This window comes from Anarhichas minor, unplaced genomic scaffold (genome assembly GCF_050575085.1).
Source record: "Anarhichas minor isolate MPS153535 unplaced genomic scaffold, ASM5057508v1 ptg000017l, whole genome shotgun sequence".
NCBI classification, from domain to species: Eukaryota; Metazoa; Chordata; class Actinopteri; order Perciformes; family Anarhichadidae; genus Anarhichas; species Anarhichas minor.
Window position 1 is genome coordinate 20,050,314 of NW_027466463.1, and position 12,462 is coordinate 20,062,775.

A 12,462-nucleotide genomic window follows, 5' to 3' on the forward strand; every position below is an offset into this window, starting at 1 on the left:
TGGTGAAACCAGCAAGATTTCACTTTTTTGGGGAAATTATCCAAACGAAATATCCAGCCCAGAGTTGACGACTCTTTTCCAATAAAAGTAGCAGCACCAGCTCCAAAAGTTTCTAAATCAAGCAAGTCGGCAGCTCGTCACGTCAAGCCTCCCTACAAACCACGCCCCCAAAATTATCATGATGAACGTGAACAACGAACGTGGCTATTGTTAGCACTTAAATCATTATTTTGCATTCATGTTAACTGCTTGAATATCACACAAAATATGAGCAAAATGGAGTTAAGAAAGTGCCATTTTCTTCTCTGCTCGGGCAGAATTATATATTCTAATTAATGACAAAAGTAAATGTAATTGAGGATCTGCGGAGTTGATTAGTGAGAGGTGGAGGCGAGCGTCCCTCGCTTTCATAATGATCATTAAATGATCATTAAACGGGAGAGTTTACTCTTCACAGTTAGAGTTACTCAGCCTGTGAAAACAGCGGCATGATGTCTGAGAATGTTTCAGTAATAGTTATCTCAGGTTGGGCTACTTGTTTTTAAAAGAAAACAGGGAAGGTCTAATGAAAGACATTATTGGAGTTGAAAGATCTCTGCAGGTTGACTCATACTAAGAACTAAAACATTTAAGAATGTATCTGTCTCTTACAAGCCTCCCAACTTAACCAATGTATAATAGAAGCACTGGATTATTAAGCTACAGAGACAAACAGTCATCCATCACCCAAATACATTTTTAAATCCTCTAAATTGCTCTGCAAGTGTAAAACATAACTGCAGTTCTTACAATATTCATATATTTCTTTCTTTCTGGTCTCTTTGCAGCGAAGAAGCTGGCCCCGATCCCCCCCAAAGTCCCGTACTGCCAGTCGGGAGCCATGTCCGACCAGTCGACAGGTCAGCCGTCTCCAGTCAGCCTGTCGCCCACTCCTCCCAGCACCCCGTCCCCGTACAGCTTCAGCTACCCGCAGGGATACGCCACCATCGGCTCCCTGGGGCAGATCCAGATGGCCACGGCCCCGTCCCTCTCCTCTCCGCCCTCGCTGGCTGGGACTCTCACCAAGGCCAGGCCGACCCCCAAGCCGCCCCGGACGAGGCCCAGCTTACCTCCCCCACAGCCCCCCAGCACGCCCGGCACCAGTCCCCAGCCTCTGGACCATTCGACAGGCCTCCTGGACGGTTTGTCTCCCGGGGAGAGCATGTCCACAGGTGAGGTGTATGAAACCGATCACAACGCATCACTGCATTTCGAAATATACATTTCAATTTGTGCTTTTACTTTATTAGATTTACACATGAAGTAGTTTGCTTTTTACTCCTCTGGATTTATCTGAACACATTAATTACTACAATAATAATATTGTATTTTGCATAAATATTATGGCATCAGGGCAACCAGTCAACCAGCTATCACAAGATAACTAACAGACTCTTAGCACTTCGTTACCAGAAACTTTCAGTAACAAATACATTCATAGTTTTTTGATAGATTTCCACCCAGCAGTGTTCAAATATTTACATGACATGGTAACAAAATGTTGTTCTCTAGACACCACCGCTGGTTGGAAAAGAGCACATTTACAGAATGTTAATAACTGTGATGCTCAATAAAACGTCAGATTGAGACGCGGGTGGCCTCCAGATATTTATTTCAACAAAGATTAAAGAGGCAATTTACCCCAAAATCCTCTTACCTGGAGAGCTTTGTTATCAGTTTAGATTGTTTTGGTGTCAGTTACCTCGTTTCGTACATGTCTGCTTTTCTCCAATGTAATGGAAACATATGGCCATCAGCTTGTGGTGCTCAAAGCACCAAACAATCCCACATTTATATTTAATACAATAAATCTGCACTTGTTTTATGTTGTCTATTTCTGGACTTGATACTCTTATCTATTTTATTTATTTACATCAGCATTCTTAGTGTGTTTTCATCTAATTTTCCCCTCTTGTCGACGTCTCTTATTGTCTCACTTACAGCGGTATGAGCCGAGAGGTTCAGTGTGATTCTATGTGTGAGAGGGACTTTTAGGGTAAGCAGGAGTTCCTGTGCTAAAGCCTCCCCCACCCCTCCCCATCCCTCCAACCCCTCCAGACATTTGACCTCTTCTCATTATGTTTATACCGACACACAGCGGCTGTTTTCAGTCCAGCTTTAAACCGTTCTGTCGGCCTTTGCATGGCGGCTGAGACTGATGCATGGCTTCCATGGGCTGAACAGACCGGGGGGGCGACCCCAAAAACCTCCAACCTTCTCTGCCCTTAGGATTCCCACCCATAATGCCCTGCTCCAGCTAGCTTTGACAGTCACTGCCCCCCCCGCCCTCCTCTCACCCCATACACCCCCCCTCACACTCCACAGTGTTGTGCCCACCGCTGCTCCTCAGTCAGCACACTTCCTGTCTGTGCAGTTGTTCATCACACAAAAATGCATTAAACTGGGGTCAATATGTTAGTTCATACATCAGTATAACTAACTACATTGATCGTGGTTTTGGGGGGTTTTGACAGTGTTTACTGAGTTGATCAGACATTGATCACGTCAGGTGTAAGCAATAAGGATGCACGATATCCACTTTTGTTTTTTTACCAATTTCCAACAAATTCCTTGCATCCAACACTGATGATGATGATGTAGATATTTTTCATTTCATCGCCACTTTATCATTAACGCTGCACTCCACGGATTTCACACATAAAACATCTGTAGGACAGATTAATAACAGATTAATGCCTCTTAGACGTTTAAAGTAGCAATCCTTAAGATATCAGTCCGGGTTTATTTAGAGTTTCTGTTTGAGTTTAACTGTAATACAACATTTTGTTTCTGGAAAATGTCACCACAGACACCCAGGTCATAATACTGCAAATATATATATTGCTATACTTTCATTAGTGGGCCAATCAATAGTATCCACATACTTTTGGCCATAACGTGTATCAGATTTGACGATTTATTAATACTGCCTACTACAATAAGCTGTCTTGTATATCGTGCACCCCTATTTTACTTTATTTATTCCTTGTGATGACCCGCCTGCTGTGTGTAACACCATCCAGCATCGATGAAACCACATCTGGAATCATCTGTTTCACTCTACTTCTCTTTTTTTTTTTACCCAAATCAACAGTATTTTTTATTTCACTCATCCCTGTCTGTGTTTCTTGCCAGATTGTCTCTGTAACTTGGACTTCCCCGTCATCAACGTGGACCTGGACGGTATCTTTGACTTGCCCCACATCTCCCCCTTCAGGAACTCATTGGCACTGTTTGAGTCGACCAGCAGCAGAGCGGAGCCGGAGGAAGAGTCTGAGAGCACAGTGCTATGACGCCACTGAGAACCCCCCCCCCCCCCCTCCTCCCTTCCATCAGCTGATTAAATGGAACATGACACTACTGCTGCACCATCTCACTCAAACCCCCCGTCACTCATTCATTGACCTTTCACCTCTCCAGGATTACTTCAGCCTCACCTGTATTCGATCCAGAGGGGTCCACTTGTAAAAACTTAAAGAAAATAACAAAAGAAAACACGTCCCTAAAAGAACTCACATGAGGGAGCTCTGACACTTAATTTGTCATTTTATGTTGGCTGTTTTTAATTTAATTTAATGTTTCTTTTTGCCTTATTTGACTCACTTGCAATATTGCCTTTAACTTCACACACGTGACTGGGAACAGGCTGCTGGGAGGATTGAGTGCTCTTTGCTGCTGCTGCTGCTTCTCATGAGTGAATTTTTAAAAAAGGGAGAACAACACAGATCTGTACATCCGTCCTGCCAACACTTCTGTTTATCTCCCATCTCTCGTTCCTCCTCCGTTCCTCAGCGGTATCAGTTTGAAAAGCCTCGCTCCGGCGTGTGGCGGCAACAACCCCCTAAATTCCCGTCCCACTGTGAAGTGTGCCAGTACGTCGTTTTGGAAAGTGTGTGTGTGTGTTTGTATGCGTTTGGTAATTGTACTATATGATGTTGCACTGTTGGTGTTCGTAAAACAGGAATGCATGTTTTTAGAGATATAGGACAATAACTACCAGGTTGAACGCCCAATCACACTTTCCTCTGTATTTACATCAATCAGGATACAAATCACTGAATATTTATTGTTTATATTGTACATTTTTAGGATATATGATACATTTATCATTTTAAATCAGATCATATTTTGTATCTACAGGAGAGCTGTAAAGACACCATTTCCTCCAGATATATATATATATATAAATATATATATATATATACACAAAATGTTGTTTCGTGGGATTTTTCATTTTCGTATCGAGTAGTTTCAGTTTTAAAAAGTGGAGCTGAATCCACAGAGACTATGATGCCTGGAGTGTGCCACCAGAACATTTGCTCAAATTAATCTCAATTATTATTGATTGTTCAGCTTGTTGTGTACTGGCAGGAGTCTGGCCAATCAGAGCTCCTGCTGCTGTTCTGTGGGTTGGACTTTGGTTAAAGGTTCCCTGTGGAGTTTTCTTGTAAATAATCAAAAGTTATGTTTACATTCAGTGTTCATTCAGACAAAAAAGTGGTAAAAGTGCTAATGGTCAAAAACTCCACAGGATGCCTTCTATGTTTAAGTGTCACTGCTTACAATTAAAAGAGAGCCGTCCTCAAGCAATCACGACATGGAAACATAAAATGTTAAGGCAAGAAACAAATATACATTAGAACTACATGTACAATTTAAGATTCATTTTTAGAATAATTTTTGTTATAATTTATTTTTAATTGGATTATTAATTCAACAGATAGGAGCAAGTGAAACAAGCTGAAAACACCCCTGTGACACATTATCACCTTTTAAAGTTGATTAGTTGTTAGCAGACAGTTGCTTATTTACTCATCAAGCTGTTACCGGCAATATGAGGATTCGTTTGGAGTCTCTGTTCGTGTCACATGATAAGTCCGGTATTCTCTCTCTTTTTAGCTCCGTTTTTGGTCTCCACCACCTAATAAGAGGAATATCCGTCTCTTTAGCTGCTAAATTCTCCACGATGTTCACCAGTTAGTCTCTAACTGTCAGTCTGCTGTTTGCTGCTGAGCAGGTAGAGAACAGTGTAGTTTTCCCATGTACAATTACAATTACAAAAGCGGTAAAACTGAACTCTGTTGGCACACTCCAGGCTCCGTTTGTAACGTTCTGTTACAAACATCTGGAGAACTATCCTTGATAAGTCGTCGTTCAGCTGAGCGAGGCTCAAGTCCTCCTGCCCTGAGGTAAAATAACATCCCATCATATCATAACAAAGAACTGAAAACAGTCACACTCACAGAAAAAAAGGTGCTATTTTTGTCAACAACAACAACAAAAAAGCCTCGGTGGCAAAACAAGCACACTTTTCTTTCTGACATTGCAGTTTCAGTTTCTGCCGCATCCCCATTGCAGTTCATAGGAACCCCGTGTGATGATGCTGATATTTTTAGTCTGTATAAGTGAACCAGAGGCAAGTGCAAAGATATGTGTACATGTGTTTATTTTGATGAGAGTATTTATACAGATATATTTCTGAATACTTTTTACTAGGTCTGAAGAGTTGTGGTTGTGAATCTCATCTGAGGATTTAAAAAAACATTGAAACATGGGACCAGAATTCCCCCGCTGTCGCATCGAAACCTTTTTCAGGAATCGGGAGGTTTTAGAGAAAATCAATGAAACTGGAGAAGCAAGGTTTGCATACGACAGCGGCGGTTTTGTTATTTGCCTTGTGGTGGGTTTTGTTGAGACCTGTCCAGATTTGAAAGACTTCATTTGGTCCTGAGAACATCCGCTACACACGGCCTCAGAGTCACTGTGCTGCTCTGCCGTCCTCTTTTCTTTAAAGTGCAACATTATTCACAGGACTTTTGTAAATAGCAGAGCCTCTGTACATATGTGTTCTGTATATAGCGGCAGGGGAGAAATCTAAATATATATATATATATATATATATGAAAACGCTGTATTGAAAAATATAAATGGCGATGAACATTATATAATATTATAATGTTGCTGGTTGTAGCACAATATTGCCACATTCACACGAAATAACATCAAGTAAAACCTAGATTTTATAAACAAACACAGTTGATTGTGCTCTTGTTGCAGAATTAACCTCTTGAACCCTGATTTTAGCTCTACAGTTACAAAAAAATGTCCACAGAGTTTATTAATGTTGCTTTTTTATTCTTTATTTTGCTTCTTCCAACACATCACTGCAGCTACGTGATGCTACGTTACATTTAATAGAAAATACAAGATGTCCTGTGCGTCATTTTATATATTTACAAAAAAAAAAAAGTTGGGATCTTGTTAATAATTTAAAATAATTTTCTGCTTGTTTGCAGAATGTTTGTCCACCTGCAGCTGTAATGAGGGAACAATCACATGATCCAGCCGGGTTTAAGAGGTTAAAAGAGACCCTAGTCACAAAGATCTACACGGTTATTCCGCCCCACATTATAAATATGATAGATGTTATTATGAACAACGTTCAGAGAAATTACAGGACGTTTTCTAAAGATTAAGGGCTGCAACTAACGATTAGTTTCATTATCAATTAATGTGCTGATTATTTTCTTAATCGTTTGGTCGATAGCCCAAAAACATTTAACAATTAACAATAACTCAAAATGATCAGAAGTTTCTTATCATTTTCTGTCAATCAAATAATAATCTACTAAAAGTCCCAGCTCTACTACAATTCACACCAATTATTCAATCAGATCCTCCAGCTGAGTTCAAATCACGACATGAAGCTATCACCGGTATTTATTATTTTAATATTTAAAGAAAAGCTTCTGTGCTGAGGTGAATGGTGTGTCCTGTCTTTGTCTGGGTATCTGTGTTACAATGTGCTGCTCTTCGTTTTTTTGTACTAAATGGTTTCGGATTAAGGATTGTACAGAATCCATCAAACACAACTTTATTAACAATAAGCCTGTCGAGCAGAGACAGTTTCCAGTATTACAGCTTTTGCTAGCATGCCCTTTGAGCACTGAAATACGAAGGCCTTTTTTTCCTACACGAATAGGTGGAATGTATCGGTGATAGATGATGTTCACCTCGTAGGTCGTGATGAAGGCGGTTGTGTGTGTTGTGGACATAGTTTCGAGTAAAGGAGGGTGGTGGGGTATCTGATAAAAAGTGTTATGACCAATTTTGGGGAGGGAGGTCGGGGGTCGGGGGTTGTTTGATTCGACATTGTCCTGTGTGAAACTCAGCAGCATGCTTTTTTAACCATGCCTATGAAATATGTCTCATCTTTGGTCCTATATAAATGTGCTTGTATTTATTTTTTATAAGTGAATAGATCGACCTTTATAAAAGAGGAATAATTCCGTGCTGCCCTCGAACCATTTCTTAAGTCAAACTCTCCATCGACAGTTTGTTTGAAACAATCATGATTTTCACCATTTTTCTTCTGTGTTCCATTAAAACGGTACGTTTTCACCCTATTTATCTATAGCAAATATAAAAAGCACATCTGGCTCAGAGCAGAGGCCACTGTCAGGAAGTCAATCAGCTAACACGTTGGGAGAGAAGACTGCTTTAAAGGACTAAAATGTGACTTTACACTGAAATCATACTGCAAGCAAGAACAAAAAAATCATGCTGAGCAGGTTTGTTTTTACTCGTACAGTTTGTAGATTACACTGTGGTGCATGCAGCCATTGCAATCCAATCATCCTTTTTCTTTTTGCTTAAAGTAATGGGGGCCAAAATAAAAAAGGGAACACGTAAGTGATCAAGGAATCTTTTTAGACTTTAAAGTTCTTTGTGTCAAACTGTTGTGACGCTGTGGACTCTTTAAACGTTTGGAGTGAAGACGAAATGCCTTTTTCTTGGACACGCTATCTCCCGGTCACCAAGTGGAACACAGTGTAAAGTAAGATAGAAATAAATGAACCTCATCCGAATGTTGAAACTATTAAAACATGTTTTTTTATATTACTTGGATTTTCTGTGCTTTTGTTGTAAATGTGGTGTTCAATGTTATTTCACTCAAACAAGTTTTACATTAAAACATCTATTTGGAAGAGAAAGAAGCATTTTGAACAACAATAAAAAAGAAAACAGAGAAAAGTGCGACAGTATTTTAAATGTTGGTATAAAACTGTTGCAGCGATTTCTCCTTCAGTCACATCCGAGGTGCTTTAGTGAAGGCCCAACACATTCTGCAGAGACATAAAACACTTCATTACATCACTGAAATGCGAGTTAAATCACAATTTCACAAAGTGTCTGACAGTGACAGCATCACAATGCACCTGACATGCAACCCTAAAACCTCAAACATACAGTGGTTATATTAAAACATGTGGCGCAAAGATTAATCGGAGCATGCAGAGAGAAGTGTAGCAGGCGTCTGCAGTCATGCTAGCAGCTCTGCGATGCTAACATGCCGATGTTTAGCAGGTGTAATGTTCACCACGTTCACCGTCTGAGTTTAGAGTGTTAACATGCTAACAGTTGCTAATTAGCACTCAATACAAGTACAGCTGAGGCTGATGGGAATGTGGTATTTAAACATAGACTGTATGAGGAGGATATGAATGTACTGTATGTACTAAACGTCATGGAAAACCATCCAACAGTTGTAGGGTTGTCGAGTCACTAATAGCTAAAAGTTTTAACCTGCTGGGGGCGCTGCAGGAAAAAAAGTCAGAGGATCACCAAAGTAATTTAGATGAATCCTCTGGGGAACATGAATGTCTGTACAAAATGATAAAAGATAACATCATGACGATCCATCCAATAGTTGAGATATTTCAGTCTGGACCAAAGAGGTGCAGCGACACATCGCCATCCCTTGAGCCATCACCATAGCAAAGTATGATGTAGATTATACTACCATAATCTATTTTATAATAATAAGATTCCTTACCTTTGACCTTTTGTCCAAAAACATTAAAGTGTAGCGAGGCTTTGTATGACTTGTCCTGTGAAACGAGAATATAACATAACATTCTTGCTTATCAACGACTTGATTCATCCCAGAAATCAACAGAATTATCATGAAGTCACTAAATCCCAGGATTCATGTTGGAACAAGCTCTCAGTAAACACATTCATGGTACGCCTCTTACCGGCGTTCATGATGATGTTTAACGGTGAGTTGTACATCTGCAGGTGTTGAGGAGTCTGGAGCTTGTCTCGAGTCAAAAGCTGGTTGAGAACCGTCTGATAGACGATCAACTCCGGAGACTCATCCAGTACTGACCCAGGAACAGCCTTAGAAAGTGTACATTCAGAGAATAAAAACCTTTATTTTGTGGTCATAAAAACTGGTTAATGTACATCTATAAAAGTAAACGCACCTTAGATACTTCAAGGTGTTCACTCAGTTTCTGCAGCGCTGACAGGACGCAGCAAACCAGAGTCTCTGTGCTCTCCTCCTCTTCCTCAAATCTCTTCGAGTCTCCGGCCATCTGATCTGCCTCGAGCACCTTCAGTCAACAACATCAAACACTCAAACAATACTCATGCATACAGGTTATAATTCATGAGGATAACGCACAGACGGGGGGGGGGGGGAAATTAGATGGAAAACTCAGAATATAAATGCGTGGAGAAACGTGATGAATGCTTCTGAAGGCTCGCGGAGGAACAACACATTACTACAACACTTTAATCTGTCCCCCAGCTGGATGTGCCTCATGTTAATGAAACCCTCAAAGACCAGAAGATTGAAAAACAACGACAGACCTTGTAGCTCCACTGTTGGAACAGCCTGCTTTGAGGGTTATGTGCCATCAACACAACCTTGGGAGCTTCCAGGAAGGCACTGAGAAGGGATGTAGAAATAATGTGTATGGTTTCATAAACAGTATCAAACAATAACAGGCTGAACGTTTAGACTTTTCTCTATTCTACAGTGACCTCATTAGGATGAGTAGGGACATATCATTACCCGTCTGGCTGTTGTTGCATGTCTGTGAGGTCTTTCAAAACAGAAACCAGGACTTCCCTAGATGACTGGAAGAAAATCACACAGAGAACTTTAAGTGCACGATATCACACTTCACATCTTCATCATAGATAAACAGTAAAACTTACTTCGATGATATGCAGCAGACAGGACGGATAAATCAATAGCAGGCCCGTCATATTATCCAATATATACTGTTTGCTGAGCTGAAAGTTGAGTTTTTCGTAATGAGCTGTGTGGAAACAAACAACAGGACAGCTTGTTGCAGTAAACTGAGAAACTGAGTTGTCAATACATAGCCGCAGTGGTTCCTGGGGCTTTTATTGTGGAATTCCTCGAGCAAGAACCACAAAAAGCTCATACGAAGAAGCCCAAAGACTCATTTACACAAAGAGGTGTGAAAGCTATAAAAACAAGGGAAAGAATACAGCCGTTAGCTGCTCTGATGGCAACTGCAGCACATTTTTGTAATTTTAATAGTTGGAAAATTGATGTTTCTCTGTATTTTCAACCGTTTGGTTAGCAAATATAGCAGATCAATACATTTATAACATCAATTACCATCACCCTTCATTTCCCCTGAAGGACAACTGGATTGAACTGGTATAATGGTGATGGGTTCATTGATTAGAATGAAGGGATCCTGTCCAATGGGAAAAGCACTGCCCTGATATCAAGCGTTGAGCTATTGTGCTCTCGCTGTTTGCAGCTCTAAAGGTAAATTGCTCGCTGACCTCCCAGTTCTGTCCTGTCAGCAAGATCTTGGGGGAGCCGAGCAATCACTACCAGCCGCTGTAGCACAATCCTCTGTAGATGAGACCGTGAAGGAAAGACTTAGAAAGACCTGCAGAGTGACAACAGGAAGTCCTACAGAGTGCTCTGTCACATATTACACACATACAGGAACATGCAAACGGAGGATCATTTCAATGAATATTGACTTATTTGACACATTCTTAGATCTTAGACTTCAATGGTGAAACAATTATCTACAACTACAATGATCATCTGTCATTTTAAACAAACCGCATCCTCCTCCACAGCCGTCCTCTGTGCCATAAGCTGGTGAAATAAACTAGTCCCAGTTCCCTCCTCTTTCTGATCCTTTGCTCTCATTTCTTCCATCTTTCTTTCTGTATATGTCCGATTCAAGCCCAGAGTGAGTGGAGCCCTCAGTGTTTATACAAGCTCGTATCCTAGAAACCTATTGTTCTCCCAGATGCTTTAAAACAAAGCCTGCTGCACTCTGATGCAATTAACAGGTATATGTTGAGAAGGCAAGAGCCAATCCCAGGCCGGGACAGCCTCGTATTTCAGGTAATGGCAGCCAATAGGAGGAGGAAGCGTAGGTATGGGGACGGCAGAGGACACAGAATTAAGAAGACAAACTTTATTTGGTCTAAATCTCGTTCCTTCACATGATAAGAGAACTGATTTGAGGGGAAATTATACATTCCTGATTTGGTTTAGTCTGAAAAAAATAATTAAAAAACTTAATTTCAATGTTCAATGTAATTTCAACCGTCAGACTGTCTGTCAGCATCTTCTACACTTCTACATGTTTTTTTGTATTAGGGCATTTGCTATTAAATGAGATCCTTCTAGAAGAATAACTTTCATTAAAATATGGGGTCAAAAGTTATGAGTGTAAAATGCTGTTGTGCCATAAAAAACAGAATGTTATGCTCTTTCAAAACACCCATATACACCAAAGTACTGATATATATATATATATATATATATATATATATATATATATATATATATATATATACAATACATGTATAAGGAGGAAAACAATCTAATATATGTAAATAATAGAAATTAAAAATAATAAATTGGGAAATGTCTGAATAAAAAAATAACAAAAGTAGGCCTATGCAATTTGTCAAATAAGTATATACATTTTATTATTTTTTTCTATTTCTTTGCATATTTATTATTTTCAAATTATCATGCACATATATTTCTTTATTTAACTATTAATAAAGCTGTATTTTATTTATTTTATTTTATTAAATTATTTTATTTCTACTTATATATAGCTAGTTGTAACGTGCTATATTTAAATAATATTTTGTATTTGAGAGACATATTATTTCATAAAATAAGTATTTCACGAGATCAATATGGCTACTTTAATGTTGTTGTCACGTGTGACGTCACTGCACAGTGCCAGTAAAAGAAATATAAAAATAAAGGTCTATAAAAAACCCCAAAATGCTCGTGGTAAATAGAAATTATGAGACATTTAAAGATAAAAATATATTTGACTTTTTTCCCCTAAAAATGTCTTTGTCTTTTTTTATTTGTATTTATTTTCATGACGAATAACATTGACTTACTCATCATTATCACCACTAAACGCTGTTGTAGTCGATGACCAGCAGGTGGTGCTATTTTAACAGCAACAGTGTTGTGCGTCGTCATGCGCAGTTTATGTGCAGCAGTGAAGCTCGTGAACACAGCAGAGCAAGTGAACACAGAGGAAATCCACCCTAACATGTGTTTGTTTTGACCGTGGTATTTAACGACTTTTTACT

The 12,462-nt window shown here is 39.5% G+C and overlaps 2 protein-coding genes across 2 annotated transcripts in view; one reads left to right on the forward strand and one right to left on the reverse strand.

The window, feature by feature from the left end:
• Positions 1–4,188, forward strand: part of LOC142951399 (rho GTPase-activating protein 44-like) — a 70,746-nt gene extending 66,558 nt beyond the window's left edge. Inside the window, exons 20-21 of the mRNA XM_076092907.1 lie at positions 833–1,211; positions 3,175–4,188. Coding sequence (XP_075949022.1) covers positions 833–1,211; positions 3,175–3,332 — 537 coding nt within the window. The 3' untranslated portion in view covers positions 3,333–4,188. The remainder of the gene's footprint in view (positions 1–832; positions 1,212–3,174) is intronic.
• A 4,710-nt stretch (positions 4,189–8,898) lies between these two features.
• tex47 (testis expressed 47) lies at positions 8,899–10,978 on the reverse strand. The gene is made up of 8 exons (XM_076092815.1): positions 10,946–10,978; positions 10,654–10,726; positions 10,048–10,151; positions 9,902–9,966; positions 9,697–9,775; positions 9,309–9,437; positions 9,078–9,222; positions 8,899–8,930 (listed from the first exon to the last, which is right to left on the reverse strand). The coding sequence occupies exons 1-8, from the start codon at positions 10,976–10,978 to the stop codon at positions 8,899–8,901; spliced, it is 660 nt and encodes a 219-aa protein (XP_075948930.1).
• Between the last annotated feature and the right edge of the window lie 1,484 nt (positions 10,979–12,462).